General features: G+C 36.9%; 2 protein-coding genes and 1 pseudogene across 3 annotated transcripts in view; 2 read left to right on the top strand and 1 right to left on the bottom strand.

The window, feature by feature from the left end:
• Nucleotides 1-16,269, top strand: part of C2H6orf58 (chromosome 2 C6orf58 homolog) — a 259,668-nt gene that overhangs the window by 94,964 nt on the left and 148,435 nt on the right. The window lies entirely within an intron of this gene.
• The window catches only part of LOC129473243 (large ribosomal subunit protein uL22-like), an 83,139-nt pseudogene continuing 67,657 nt past the window's right edge, over nucleotides 788-16,269 (top strand).
• The window catches only part of KIAA0408 (KIAA0408 ortholog), a 35,163-nt gene continuing 28,977 nt past the window's right edge, over nucleotides 10,084-16,269 (bottom strand). For both annotated transcript variants that reach the window (XM_055263441.2, XM_055263452.2), the window contains exon 6: nucleotides 10,084-15,962. In XM_055263441.2, coding sequence (XP_055119416.1) covers nucleotides 15,789-15,962 — 174 coding nt within the window. In that variant the 3' untranslated portion in view covers nucleotides 10,084-15,788. The remainder of the gene's footprint in view (nucleotides 15,963-16,269) is intronic.

The raw sequence follows: 16,269 nt of genomic DNA on the forward strand, positions 1-16,269 counted from the left end.
GAAGAGCGAAAGAACACATTTTCCACAGCATGGAAGGTAACCCAACCAGGTTGCGGCTGCTGGCTCCGCGGCCAGCTTTTATTTCCTTATTCAGCCCTGCCCACATCCTGCTGATTGGTCCATTTACAGAGTGCTGATTGGTCTGTTTTTACAGAGTGCTGATTGGTGTGTTTACAAACCTTTAGCTAGACACAGAGCACCGATTGGTGCGTTTTTACAGAGTGCTGATTGGTCTGTTTTTACAGAGTGCTGATTGGTGTGTTTACAAACCTTTAGCTAGACACAGAGCACCGATTGGTGCGTTTTTACAGAGTGCTGATTGGTCTGTTTTTACAGAGTGCTGATTGGTGTGTTTACAAACCTTTAGCTAGACACAGAGCACCGATTGGTGCGTTTTTACAGAGTGCTGATTGGTCTGTTTTTACAGAGTGCTGATTGGTGTGTTTACAAACCTTTAGCTAGACACAGAGCACTGATTGGTGCGTTTTTACAGAGTGCTGGTTGGTGCGTTTACAAACCTTTAGCTAGACAAAGAGTGCTGATTGGTGCGTTTTTACAGCGTGCTGATTGGTGCATTTACAAACCTTTAGCTAGGCACAGAGTGCTGATTGGTGTGTTTACATTCCTTTAGCTAGACAGGAAAGTTCTCCAACTCCCCACCCGATCCAGAAGCCCAGCCAACTTCACCTCTCAACTAGAGCCCTAGAAAATAAGCCTGCATACTAAAGATTATTCAAAGAAATAATGGCTGAAAACTTCCCAAAGTTAGTGAAAGAAATAAACCTACCAGTTCAAAATATTGAGTGAAACTCAAACAAGATAAACTTATTAAAGAAATCTATGCCAAGACATATAATGAAACTTCTGAGAGCTAAATAAAAACAAAACAAAATGAAATAAAATCTTAGAACACACTGTAGAGAAGCACTACATTATCTATGGAGGGAAATTATTAAAGTGATTTTTTTATCTGAACCTATGAAAGCAAGGAGAAAGTGGTACAATGGTGTTCTGGTTTCAACCTCAGTAAAAATGTCCACTGGAAAGAAGTAGAAGTAAAGACATTCTCAGATGAAAGTAACCTAAGAAAGTTTCTTGCCAGAAGAACTACCGTTAAAAAATGTCTAAAAGGGGCCAGGCGCGGTGGCTCACAGCTGTAATCCCAGCACTTTGGGAGGCTGAGGCGGGCAGATCACAAGGTCAGGATATCGAGACCATCCTGACTAACACGGTGAAACTGGGTCTCTACTAAAAATACAAAAAATTAGCCAGGTGTGGTAGTGGGCACCTGTAGTCCCAGCTACTCGGGAGGCTGAGGCAGGAGAATGGCGTGAACCCGGGGAGGCGGAGCTTGCAGTGAGCCAAAATCGCGCCACTGCACTCCAGCCTGGGGGACAGAGTGAGACTCCATCTCAAAAAAAAAAAATAGAAAAGAAAAAAAGTCTAAAAGTATATCTCTAAGGAGAAAGGAAACAATAACAATAACAGAAGGAGGCTGGGATTTCAGGAAGAAGGAATTTAAAAAGGAAATGGGTAAAAAATAGGGCTGAAAATAATAGGCTATATTTTTGTCTCATGAGTTTTTAAACCGTGTTTGAAGTTGAAATGAGAATTATAACGTCATCTGATATGGTGCTTAAAATATGTAGAGAAAATATTGAAGACATTTATATTTAAAAGCATGGTGAGTAAAAGGATCTAAATAAAGCTATGGTTCCTACATTTCCCTCAAAGTGATAAGATGTTGATACTAGTAGACTGTAACATGCAATGTCTGAACACTGTAATGAGAGCATCCATTAAAAACTATACAAAGAGATACATTGAGAAACACTCTCGATAAACCAAAGTACTGTTCTAAAATATTTGAAGAGAATAAGAAATGGGAAAAAGAAGAATAAGAATGAGAAAAAAAATGAAACTCAACCTAAACTTCACAACTTAAAGAAATTAACTCAAAATGGATCATAGATATAAGTGTAAAATATGAAACTATAAAACTTTTAGAATATAATATAGGAGAAAATCTTTGGGACCTAGGGCAAGGTGAAAGGTTCTCAGACTTGACACTAGAAACATGATTCATAAGTGAAAAAAATTAATAAATTGGACTTCATTAAATTAAAACCTTTTCCCCACAAAACACTCTGTGAAGAGATTGAAAAGACAAACTACAGGCTGGGCGAGGTGGCTCACGCCTGTAATCCTAGCACTTTGGGAGGCCGAGGCGGGCGGATCGCCAACTCAGGAGATTGAGACCATCCTGGCTAACATGGTGAAACCCCATCTCTACTAAAAATACAAAAAATTAGCCGGGCGTGGTGGTGGGCGCCTGTAGTCCCAGCTACTCAGGAGGCTGAGGCAGGAGAATGGCGTGAACCCGGGGGGCAGAGCTTGCAGTGAGCGGAGATTGCGCCACTACACTCCAGCCTGGGTGACAGAGCGAGACTCCGTCTCAAAAAAAAAAAAAGAAAGAAAGAAAAGAAAAGACAGACTACAGATTGGAATAAAATAACTGCAGGTCACGTATCTGACAAAGGCCTTCTATCAAGAATCTATAAAGAACTCTCAAAGCTCAACATTAAAAAAAAATCCCGTTTGAAAATTGGCAAAAGAAATGTAAAAGCATTTTGTCAAAAATGACACATGAATTGCATGCAAATGAGCACATTTAAAGATGTTCAACATCATTAGCCATTAGAAAATGCAAATTAAAACCACAATGAGATAATACTATATATCTCTCAGAACATCTAAAACACAAAATAATTATATAGTTGGCCCTCCATATGCGAGATTTCTCATTTTATGTAAAGGACTTGAACATCAGTGGATATGGTATCAGTCAGAGGATGAGTCCTGGAACCAATCTTCTGTGAATAGGAAAGGCAGACTGCAATAACAAATATTAGTGAGGATGTGGAGAAACTGGATTTCTCATACATTGCTGTTGGGAATGGCATGGTGCAGTCACTCTGAAAAATAGTCTGCCAGATTTTACACACCTAAACATGTAGTTATAGTACAACCAGGAATTATTTTTTGGGCGTTTATCCCAGAGAAATTAAAACATGTTCACACAAAACATTTGAATGTTAAGAACAGTTTATATAGTAAAATACTGGAAATTACACAAATGTCTTTAAATGAGTATATGGATGAAAAAGCTCTGGTACATCCATGCAATAGAATACTAATCAGCAATAAAAAGTAATGAACTATTGACACTATGTAATGATCTGAATGAACTCCAAAGGCATTTTGGTTACTGAAAAAAGTTAATTTCAAAATATTAAATACTGTATGATTCTATTCGTATAATACCCTCAAAAAGACAAAACTACAGAGATGGAGAACAGATCAGTGGCTGCCAGGACACAGGAACAGGTGTAGTGGGGAAGGGGGGACACAAAGAGGTAGTAGAAGGGAGTTCTTTTGTGGTGCTAAAGAAATCTGTATTTTGACTATAGTGGTGATTACACAAATTTGTACATGGAAAAGGGTGCACAGAGACACATGCACTCACACACACAATGAATGCAGATTTTTAACCACTAATATGTTAATGTTTATTTCCCAGTTTTGATTTTGTACTACAGTGATATAAGATGTCATCATCAGAGGAAGCTGAGTGAAGGTTGCATGCGACTTTCCTATTTTTACAACCTCCCATGAGTTTATTCTCAGTTCATAACAAAAAGTTTAAAAAATGTGTTTGGAATAGCCAACTCAATGAACCTAAGAAAATTTTATTTTCTTTGTTGGTGAATATTGTGTTGCTTTTATTTAAGCCTGGAAAGCATAAATTTTTATGTGCAATTGCTGATTAGAAAATTTGGCACTTCTGTGCTTGGAGAATAAAGTGGCATTAACATTGCCTCCAAACAGTTGATTTGGGCAAGCTGCTAGAGGAAGAACAGTGTGTGCTGAGGTTGCTCATGGCACTGGCTACTGGAGTAAAAGAGCTGAAAATTGTGATGTCTTCATGTAAACTCAGAGACCCATACAGCCAGTATTTTGATAAATTATTTTGCTACTGCAGGAATCACTGTTTTAGATTACACCCCACCAGAAGTCATTGATTCCAAAAGAGCTTAAAAGTTTCTAAGTTACTCTCATTGTAAACTTTGTTTACAAGCAAGTGATTCCAATTAGCTCTACTTCCTACTAATAGCAGATAAGTATCACCCTTGCCACCCACTAAATATTCTGTTTTGTGGATAGTTACCACTTTTCCCATTTACATATTTAAAATGTAATAATTTTAAAATTATATTTCCAATGGGAAACATATATTGTGATTTAATACAGAAAGTTTGAATCATAAATTTGATATTGGGTAAAACAGGAAAGACAATTTAAAAATTTTAGTACAATTAGAAATCTGCAAAGATTGGAGACATGAGACTTTCCCAAAGAAATTGATGGTGAAAAACATCACAGACAATTCTCTTTACTACTGGTAGTAGGTGGATGCCATCTAAAAATAGTAGATATACTCAGAGGCATATTTAAAATAGCTTTAATATTGTGTAACTGCCAAACGTTTGATTCTTTATATCTTTCAGTGGATAAAATCCTGAAAATAATTACATAAATCTTCATTGTTTATTGTGGGTAACATAAAAATAAACTGTTCAAACAACGAGAAAACATTGTATTAACAAAAGAAAAAAATATTCGCTAGGAATGAAAACCACAATTGAAAAGCCAAAATTACTTGATAATTAAAGTCTATTTACAACAACAACAACAACAACAAACCCCAGTCAAACAAAAACTTGGTAAATTCCACACTGAAGTTAAGGTCAAACTTGTGTGGAGCTTAACAATAAACTAGTAAAGGCCGGGCGCGGTGGCTCACGCCTGTTATCTCAGCACTTTGGGAGGCCGAGATGGGGCGGATCACGAGGTCAGGAGATCGAGACCATCCTGGCTAACACGGTGAAACCCTGTCTGTACTAAAAGTACAAAAAAAAAAAAAAAAAAAAAAAAATTAGCCAGGCATGGTGGCGGGCGCCTGTAGTCCTGGCTACTCAGGAGGCTGAGGCAGGAGAATGGCGTGAACCCGGGAAGCGATGCTTTCAGTGAGCAGAGACCGCGCCACGGCACTCCAGCCTGGGCGACAGAGCTAGAGTCCATCTCAAAAAAATAAAAAAATAGAAAATAAAAAATAAACTGGTAAAGTGAAAAAGCCATACCTATTAAATGATACCCAACGAAACAATTCTAACATTGAAGAAGGATAACCTGGAATGATTGGCTGAGAGATGAATCATAACCTTGCTATTTAGTTTACATTGGAAATAATGGACAATAATAATTTAGGAATGTAGTTATTGATCTTTGTCCACTAATTTTAAAAGGATAATTTATACTGACATAACTGGTAAATATAATTTTTAAAGATATTTGAGATTTAAAAAAATGAATGTAATAACACATATAGATGGGTGTATGCATGGAAACAAATCTGTGATGCTGACATTGGCGGGAAAGGTGGCATTTCTGTATCCTGCGTGAATCAGCAGCCCTGCAGTCACTCACTAATAGTATCTCCTCTCAAAGAGTTTGTCTCTCGGTTTTCTTTTGTTTTGTTTTGTTGTTTTGGGACGGAGTCTTGCTCTGTCGCCCAGGCTGGAGTGCAATGGCATGATCTCAGCTCACTGCAACCTCCACCTCCCAGGGTCAAGTGATTATCCTGCCTTAGCCTCCCAAGTAGCTGGGATTACAGGCGCCTGCCACTACACCCAGCTAATTTTTGTATTGTTAGTAAAGACTGGGTTTCACCATGTTAGGCTAGTCACGAACGTCTCTTGGTTTTCTTTGTGCTTTACTGAGCTGGAAAGAAATGCTGGATTTTGTTTAATATTAGTAGAAAAAAACATTTAGATGCTTATCTTTTTAGATTAATCCATAAGGAAATGGGAGATGAGGCCAGGTCTGGTGGCTCATGCCTGTAATCCCAGCACTTTGGGAGGCCGAGGCGGGTGGATCACTTGAGGTCAGCAGTTCAGGACCAGCCTGGCCGACACGGTGAAACCCTATCTCTACTAAAAATACAAATAATTAGCCAGATGTGGTGGCTGGCGCCTGTAATCCCAGTTACTCAGGAGGCTGAGGTGGGAGAATCGCTTGAATCTGGGAGGTGGAGGTTGCAGTGAACTGAAATCTGGCCACTGCACTCCAGCCCGGACAGAGCAAGACTCCGTCTCAAAAAAAAAAAAAAAAAAAAAAAAGAAATGGGAGATGAGTTTGAAAACTTGCTCTTTGACATATATATTTGTTGGCTTAGGCAGAGAAAAATTCTGATCAGATTTTCAATTATTGGAATTACTCTTTTTAAAGTGGAGAACTAAAAAACTTTTCATGACAATGCCTGAAACATAGGTTAAAATGACTAATTATTGTTTTGCCTAATGGTAAACTGGTTCTCAAAGTTGGCTTATTCAGCCAAGACATTTTAAGGGTAACTTCTCTGTGAAAGTGAAATTGTGAAAGCTTTCATTGGTGAATTACATTTCACTTTTAATTCTGTGCAACAAGATTGCAACAGAATTCTGTGCAACAAGATTGCAACAGAATTCTGTGCAATAAGATTGCAACAGAATTAAAGTGTGAGAGCTGTGAAGAGTTTTATCAACAATAAAATTTTGAACACTTAATTCAACGACATAAAATTAAAGTCTGGGTAATTTGTTATTTTTTCTCCTTCAAAAAGGCCCTTCAACTATTGTTTTCCTAAGACAATAGAAGAGACAGCCTTATGATATTTCACATGATGCAAGTCCTTTGACCTTTTGTTATTTAATTAATAATAAAATTAATTTTAAGCCTGTTAAATATTTAACAGGATTAAAATCTTTAATTCTTCTTTAATTCTGTTAAATAACAGAATTTCTACCAGCGGTCATCTGAAATATTACAGTGTGCTATCTCTTTAGTAGTATTCTGGTCATCTTGTCTTAGTGATTATATTATAAAATTTTCAAAACAACAAGAAAACAGTTTCAATTTGTATGCACATTTTTCAGTGGATTCAGGTTCTCAAAATATGCTGACACCAGAACAGAAATTACTGTACCATATATATTCAGGTCAGCTCAAGTTTTTGAAATAAGTAAATTTAGTGCAGCAAAAATTAGGCATGTGCAGCAAAAAGTCTGCACTCTTAATCCAGCTATGACTAAACGAAGAGTCAGAGAAGAAAAACTTTTTTTTTTTTTTTTTGCTGATAACAAGTAATTAAAATATTTACAAATTTAATTAATTCACTGTTCTCCTAAGCGTCCTGAGGTGATCTATGAAAACGGTTTGCTATTCACTTGACCCAGAAAACTCCATAAAATCATGCAAACCAACAGGTTCAAATCTTTGTGTTCATTTTAAGAACACTCATGAGTCTGCCCAGGCCATCAAGGGTATGCACATACAAAAAGCCACTAAATATGTCACTTTACAGAAACAGTGTTCACTATTCTGATGTTACAAGGGTGGAGTTGATAAGTGTGTCCAGGACAAACAGTGGGGTTGGACACAGGGTCAGTGGTCCAAAAAGAGTGCTGAATTTTTGCTGCACGTGCTTAAAAATGCAGAGTTATGCTGAGTGAACTTAAGGTTGTAGACAGAGATTCTCTGGTCATCGAGCATATCCAGGTGAACAAAGCACTCAGGATGCGCTGCTGGACTTACAGAGCTCATGGTCTGATTAAATCCATACATTAACTCCCCTGCCACACTGAGATGATCCTTACACAAAAGAAACAGATTGTTCCTAAACCAGAAGAGGTGGATCCACCAGAGAAAAAGAGATCTCAGAAGAAACTGAAGAAACAAAAACTTATGGTGTGAGAATAGTAAAATAAAATACATACAAACAAAAGTTAAAAAAAAAAGAAATCTTGTTAATTCTTTTTTTGTTTTTTGAGACACAGTTTCATTCTGCCTCCCAGGCTGGAGTGCAGTGGCGCGATCTCGGCTCACAGCAACCTCCGTCTCCTGGGTTCAAGTGATTCTCATACCTCAACCTTCCCAGTAGCTGGGATTACAGGTGTGTGCCACCACACTTGGCTAATTTTTGTATTTTTAATAGAGACAGGGTTTCTCCATTTTGGCCAGGCTGGTCTCGAACTCCCGACCTCACCTGATCCGCCCGCCTCTGCCTTCGAAAGTGCTCAGATTACAGGGGTGAGCCACTGTGCCCGGCTGAAATCTTAATTCATTCAACGTAATCTCTGCTGGCATTTTTCTAAGTGCTTGGCATAATCAGTGAATGAAGCAGATAGAATCCTGGTTTGTTTATAAACATTTTCAAGTTAAAACTCTTCAAAGTTAAAGAATTTTCTCTTAACAATGGGCTTCTTTAGATACTATCAGAGACCTTTGATTTCTTTTCTCTCCAATTAGAGAAAACTTACTGGAAACAGTCAAGAAACACTGATTTAGATGCTCTTTAATTTCTCTAAGGACCTAGGTAGTTAATCTGAGAATCAGAAAGCTCTTAGGATGAGTGTGAAAGAAGTCAGTTGATAGAACTGGGTGACCTCCAGGGCTATCTGTCTGGCACAGATACATCTGGAGGCATCTCCTGTTCCCACAACAGAAGGAAGTAGCCCTGTGGCAGAAAGTTTCTGTTCTCAGAGCCTGGCCTTTCTCGCTGGACGGTAGCGGGTCAACACTGGATATTCTTGCTCTTGGGTTCCCTTTTCCTGTGCTCAATGCAGCCCATCACCCCACCTGTAGATGGAGCTCAGGACTGGTTCATTCAGTTTCACCGCGTTTGCTTATACTCACATGACATTTCTTTCTCCATGAGACTGTATTTATTCTTACCAATGCAGTACAGGTGTTCCCTATGCTCATCTACTTCATATTTATATAGACAATTTTAAGTAATTTTATAAGTTATAAAAATGGTCCTACTCTTTAATTATGTGCCTATTTTTTAATTGAAGAAAAATATATTTTCTAATTTTTATTCTTATTGTCAATTATATGAAAGTATAGATGGTTTATTTATTACATTATCAGGTAAAGTTTTAGGTTCTAGGGATAGAGTCACAAGAAAATGACAATAAATGGAAAGTGGAGCGAAAAGAGGCTCAGTCCCCACCTCATCATCTTTGTGTCTTTTTCAGTCTCTCACAGTGAGGCCTTCTGATGGTTTCCTATAATTTTTTTTCTGAAAATATCCCAGATGAGGGCTCAAGTTGCATGGAGCCTCCATTTATTTCAGCTTAGTGGTGATTACTGTCCTAGTTGCCTGCAAATGGGTCCTCATTTGCTACTGTAGTCTTTTTAGGTTCCAACTTTAGTAAAGATGTGATGTGCTGGTAAAGACCTCTCAATTCCTATTTCCAATGGGCCTGCCTCCCTACCTCAGGCTGTATCTCTTAACTTTCCTACATGCTGGTCCCCAGGACTGGGATTCTTGATCTCAGATCTTGCATTTGCCAATTCCCCGCCCGCCCGCCCCACCCCCCGCCGGACACTTTATTCTACCCTGGCCCAGAGTCAGGTCTCTGCTGTTTTAGGAAGAGATCTCCTTGAGGATGGACTGCCTATCTGACCTGCCTATCTGACAGTGTGAGCACTGTCCACCCTGGAGTCCTTGATGTAGTGCTTTTCCCAGCCCCTGGATCTGTCTGGGAAGCTTAGATGCTTGCTTTTGCTAAGTAGAATACCTCATAAATGCATTTAGCTCTGGCTCCGTGGTCTACATGGCCACCATCTTTAGCTAGGTGGCATGCCAGGTCTCAGTATCTTTCTCCTTACCTCTGCTTTTCTAGGAAGAATCTTTATTCCCAATCATTTACCTCCTGAGTTTTCACAGATGGAGACTTTTGCCCCCTATTACTCCTACATGTAGCTTCCTCTAAAGAATATTGTGGGTGCTTCTCTGGCTTTCATTGCAAATGAACTATTTTACCACAGATATCATTAACTCAAAAAACCCTTTACTGGGTTAATTTTAAACAGAAAATTTTAAGAAAATATTCAAATAAACAAATATATAATTCAGGTTAGACAATTTGGTGTTGAGACTGGTCAGCATTATGTAAGAAAAAATCTGCAGATCCCAAATAGCTGGATTAAATTTGTTTAATGATTCTTATAAAATTGCCATGAGTAAGTAATTGAAAAATAAAGCTTCAAAAATAAACTGGCAGCAGAGCACAGTTGCAGTCACATTGCTTAACAACAGGGATATGATCTGAGAAATGTGTTCTCAGGTGATTTCATCACTGAGCAAACATCACAGAGTGTACTTATATAAATCTAGATGATAGGCTTGATGGTATAATCTATTGCTCCTAGGCTACAAACCTGTACAGCATGTTACTGTACTGAATACTAAAGGCAATTGTAACACAATGGTATCTGTATACGTAAACATAGAAAAAGTATAGCAAAAATATTGTATTATAATCTTATCATATATGTGCATTGAACTGGTTTGTGCAGCATGTGACTATAATTTTGAGTGAGGTTTATATTGGAAATTACTGTATGCTTGCTATGGTTTGAATACGTACCTCCAAAATTCATGTTGAAACTTAATCTCCAATATTAAGAGGTAGGGCCTTTAGGAGGTGATTGGATTATGAAGGCTTCTCTTTCATGAATGGGATTTAAGGCCCTTATAAAAGAAGCATCACAGAGCATTCAGCTGCTTCTTGCTATTCTGCTGTTTCTCCATTGTTGGCCCCTTCTGCCATATAAAGACACAGCAATAAGGCACCACCTTGAAAGCACACAGCAGGCCTCACCAGACACCGAATCTGCTTGCAGCTTGATCTTGGACTTCCCAGCCTCCAGAACTGTAGAGAAATAAATTTCTGTTCTTTATAAATAACCCAGTCTCAAGTGTTTTGTTATAGCAGCACAGATGAGCTAAGATAATACTTCAAGCAAACTGCTCTTATTTATTCTGGAGTATATGTAACTTACAAAGTGTGAAACTATTCTCTGATTCTTTTGAAGATTGAGGTCAGGATTCAGTTGATGCTATAGATGAATACTGCTTGGCTATTTATTGGTTTTACTTCAACATCATGTCCTACATACAAAATTTATACAAAATCAGAGCATAGGCATTAAAAGTGGAAATATTTTGTTAAAGCCTTGTTCACAACTTCTTGAATTTCATAAAACCATTTAAGTCAGGGGTGATGACTTCTGCTGATCGTTGAAAGAGGGAATCAACAGAAACTCTCAATGAGAGCAAGATAAACAATTTGTGTCATGTATAAAATGAACAAAACAAAAATGAAAAAGAGCTGTTCAATCTTTGTTTCTTTTTATCTTCTCTTCCTTGGGAAAAGAAGGCTGGAAAAAGAGCCTGAGCTAGGAGTCTGAAGAGCCATCTATTTAACTATCATCTTCAAAAATATTTATTCTAAATATTATCTTGACTACTTAATTTTTCCTTCTTACTTAGAAATCACAATGCCTGCCTTGTAGTTTGTTGTAAGAAGCAGACAAGTCGTGGAATATGAATGTGCTTTGCAAACAATGAAGTCATAGATGCACATGGGACATTTATACGTATAAGAGAGCAGAACATGAGTGAGCCCAGGCTTGGATTCTGTCCCTGTAACCTTGGCAGCCATGCAGACCTCTTTGAATCTCAGGTTTCCCACCTCTAAGTGAACTTGTTCTGAGTTCATAGGTCCCTCAAAATCTAGACCGTTACCTACTTTCTAGATTTCTCCATAGCTTCATATAAACATATTTTTCCTAAGAATTTGTTAATTTAACCTATTGGATTAATAAGATCATTGAAATGTATATCAGATTTTAAGTATCATGATTTTATTCTCACTAAAACAAAAAATTATTTTCTATGATGAATATGCATACATTAAAAATGACAAATCATTTTTGGTACTTGTCTGAAAAACCCCTCATCCCCAATTTTTGCCTTTTTTGCTTTGCAAAGCACATTTTCTTGTAGGAACATATTTTCAGGGTAAGATGAACAAGTCATAGTTATAAGTTCTTTTTTTTTTTTTAAGACAGAGTCTCACTCTGTCGCCCAGGCTGGAGTGCAGTAGCGTGATCTCTGCTCACTGCAAGCTCTGCCTCCCGGGTTCACGCCATTCTCCTGCCTCAGCCTCCCGAGTAGCTGGGACTACAGGCAACCGCCACCACGCCTGGCTAATTTTTTGTATTTTTAGCAGAGACAGGGTTTCACCGTGATGAAACAAGGATGGTCTCATCTCCTGAACTCGTGATCCGCCCACCTTGGCCTCCCAAAGTGCTGGGATTACAGGCATGAGCCACGGTGCCCAGCCAGTTGTAAGTTCTGATACATGCACTTGCTACTTAAGAAAAACATGCCGAATTTAAAGCAAATAGTACTGTAATAAAAAAAAATCTAATTTTCCTGAAATGGTTTAATTTTATGATGTAAATGCAAATCTTAGAAATGAAAACTTTTTTCAAAGAAGACTTTTATCAGACTCAATTAGCAGTTAAATGGGTATAGAGAGGATGTCAGTGTACGAGAAGCCATATGGAGTTTTGGATGGCCAGGAGCAGGAAGTCAGGCAGGTTTGGCTTCAATTCTACTATCTAGAGATATTTTGGAAGAAGCTAGAGTGAACTGTATACATATTTGAGTTTAGATTTCATAAGACACTCAGCTTTACTGGAGTTCACTGCAGAAAAGGAGGGAAAGAAAAATGTTCTCGATGTATACAGATGGCACAGACAGTTGTTTTTACGCCTACTTTATTTGATATCTTCTCATGGCTGAAGGAGATTTCAATATCAAGTAGTTGTTTATCACAAATGTGCCTAAAAATAATTTTAAAGATCTTTGTAGGGAAGCAGAAACTCTTTTAAGTCCACATGTTTTCTCAGGATAACTAAACCTGGTAAAATCACCTATGTAGAAGTAAATAATATTTTATGGCCACATCTGCAAAATGAAATATGATCATCTTCATTGTCGATATAAAAACAAATGAAAGTTATGGGTAATTTTTGATAAAATGAATTACACAAAGCATCATTTATATTTTTATATTTGGCTTTGGGACATAAGGCAATATGGAGAACTTATGTGACACTGACACAAACACAAACACACACACTCACACACACACAGAAACTCAAGTACTCCTCTCTGCCTCATCCTTATTCCTTTCTGAGATCAGCCCATATCAGTAATCCTCTGCTGAACTAAAATAATATTTTTGCTCCAAAAGTCTGCTTGAGAAAACATCTATTAATATGTTTTTAAATCAAATATTTCCAGAAATGCTTACAAGTCCCTTTAAATCTAGCAATGATAGCATAATAAAGGGTATATTCTAGGGAAGAAAATGCCCACCTAAAGTAGAAATTTACCAGTTAAAAATCATAAAACATCAAAAACTATTTTCAAGGATTATTTCCATTTACTTAATAGGTTTTTCCATTTAAAAATTATAAAATATTTAAAAAGAGAAAACAGAACATTCAAATAACCTTAGTTTTTCAGTTTTACAATCAAGGAGTTGGACTAGATGCTAATTTTTTTTTCTCAGCTCTAACTATAATTTTAGTCAACATAAAAAGACGTTAAAATGTGTCCCACTGGTTCATTCAACTGTTAATAGAAAAAAGTGGCTTAAAATTGTGAAGTCTGAAATACAGCCGTTCTAATTTACAGATAACAAAGGCAAGTCCTAGGAAGAAAAGTGACCACCCAAGGGCATCCATCCATTCAGAGATCAATCAATGTCACTGTTTTCAAATCTGCCTGATCATCAATATTTTGTTTTGTTTTGTTTTGTTTTGTTTTATTAATGGTTCTGGAGGCCCAGTCCCTATCCCTGGAAATTTTGCTTTAGTAATACGGGGTGAGATCAGAAATTTCATTTTTTTAAAGTGATCCTCAATATTCTAAGGAACCATAGATCATACCAGACTACTTGGGATACAGTGGTGGAGAGGAACAGATAGGTTGCACAGTCCTTGGGCAGGCTCTCCATTGCCACACAACAGCATTTTCCTAACAGGTCCGTCATTTTATGACCCAGAGTTCCACATTCCTGGTGTTTTCTCCCCTCTAGCTGGAAAGCATATTATGAGAGTGATATTACTTGGTGTCTAGTTTACTTTCCTTTGATAGCTTCCTGTGGAAAAGGATCTTCCTGAAGGAAATAAGAATTAAAGGAGTAGATTTATAGACCTTAGTTACCATCCAATACAAATCACTCTAGACCTTTAATTCCACTTAACTACCAAAACTGTTCTTACAGCAAAGTATGAAATCTAGACATCACCATGCTACAGTCTTGAGCCTTTCAAGTAAGTCTGCAATTTGAAAATTATTTTCTTTACCTCAGGTCATGGAGTACAATGAAGTGAATTTCTCTAAATGGTTCAAATACATCATAAGGAGATGGCTCTTGGAGTACATTTGGCATAAGAATTTCTTAGTAAAGGAAAAGCTTAAATAGAATTAATATCTAATAACATAACATAATTGGTTTTATATAGGGACAGTAGAGAGCAAAGTTCCTTCTAAAATCTTCCATTTAGAATTCCAAGCCCCATCAACATTCATATTTCTGTCAGTTTTCAATATAGATTTTATGTGTTCACTGTATGCAAACTGTAGCCAAAATATACATTTCTATTCCTGATGCTACTGTGGATGTCAAGGTTTAGTTTAAGCCTTTTTTTTGTAGCAAACTGTGAGAAGTATAATTTCAGCTTTCAAAGAAATATTATTCCTGATCTTCCTTGTTAGTAAAAAAGTAACTTAGTTTGTTATCTATTAATTTTAAGGAAAAGTTTAGAAAAAGGAAAAAAATAATAAATGACTTACCTCTAAATATGTATGACTCCATGTTAAAGCAGCTAAACTAAAAGCTTACCACAACTTAAAGAAAAACTAAAATTCAATATCATTCAGTTTCTTTTTGCATCACATTTAGGAAATGTTTGTTGCTGAGGCTGACAAAATAAATTCATTATTTAATCATGTCATTTATAATGCAGTCTCATGATACTGTCTCTGAGGATCAAATATTCAGTTAAAGCCATACTAGACTACCAAATAATATATAAAACATTTATGAACATTTTATGCTTGCTTTACAAGGCTGATCTATTAAACTTGTGACATTTTTATTTAAAAAGAATAAACAAGGATATCAATGGTATTATTTTATCCTTATATGGGTTAAGAAATCATTTATGAGTTGTCTTTAGAAATCTACCAATGTTAGATGTGTGCATAATTCTTTTTCATTGTAGCTGGGGGCCAAGGAAGTGGTCAATTAATATTTGTACCACAAATGCCTTAAGTGGATACCTATTAAAAGGTATACAAAATATAAACAGTACTGCATATTTTCAAAACTTTTAAATAAACACAAAGAATATATAGGTATACATGTTATAATTTCAAAGTCAACACTAGCACATAAGTTTTTCATATCTAAATACATACTAGGATACTTCCTATTTCAACACATGCACCTACAAACACATGGCCATGCACATAACCTTACTTTCTGCCACTTGCAACAAAGAATATACAATATTGTACATTGTTTCAACTTATATTGTATTGGAAAATTAATGAGGATGGCATTAAAAAAGTCTGATCTAAGAAATCAAAATACAGGAAGATAATTATTCCTTAGATTAAAAACACTGAAGACTGATGGAAAGTTAAGATTTAAATTGCTTGTTGGAAGAGAACAGGTCTGCCTGTAAACACTCAGAATGCTCTGTTTGACAAGTGGGACTAGAACTTCTGTAATATAGCAATCCAGGCCAAAGACTTAAACCATCGATGCTTCGGATCGCAGAGAAATGGTATAGTTGTGGGTAGTTCTCCGCAAGGCAGGGGGTGCAGATGGAGATCTGGATGCCCATCTGGAGGGGAGACGACGATTTGCTGGTCTAGCAGGTCGGGAAAATCCTTTTCCATGTGAGGTGTTCACTGACATGGATTCCTAGGACACAAGTAAAAACATTCCTCTCACTCTCTGGGTACCAACAATAGGCTTAATATATGATGGGTCTCAACTATAAGATTAGTCCATTAGTAAATTTACAAGAAAGAAAAAGCATTGAAAACTAAAGAAGGTAGTTGTCTAATATTTGTGGCTTTGAATGTTTTAAAGCAATTCAATTTTAATATGGAATATGACATTTGATAATTTTGTACCTTTCCCCACACTGACAAATTTTAATACAGTTAATCTCTTTGTAGAACTAATGAGGAGCTCAGGATTTAAAACTTTTAAGTTAAATAACTTG

Source organism: Symphalangus syndactylus, chromosome 2, assembly GCF_028878055.3.
Source record: "Symphalangus syndactylus isolate Jambi chromosome 2, NHGRI_mSymSyn1-v2.1_pri, whole genome shotgun sequence".
NCBI classification, from domain to species: Eukaryota; Metazoa; Chordata; class Mammalia; order Primates; family Hylobatidae; genus Symphalangus; species Symphalangus syndactylus.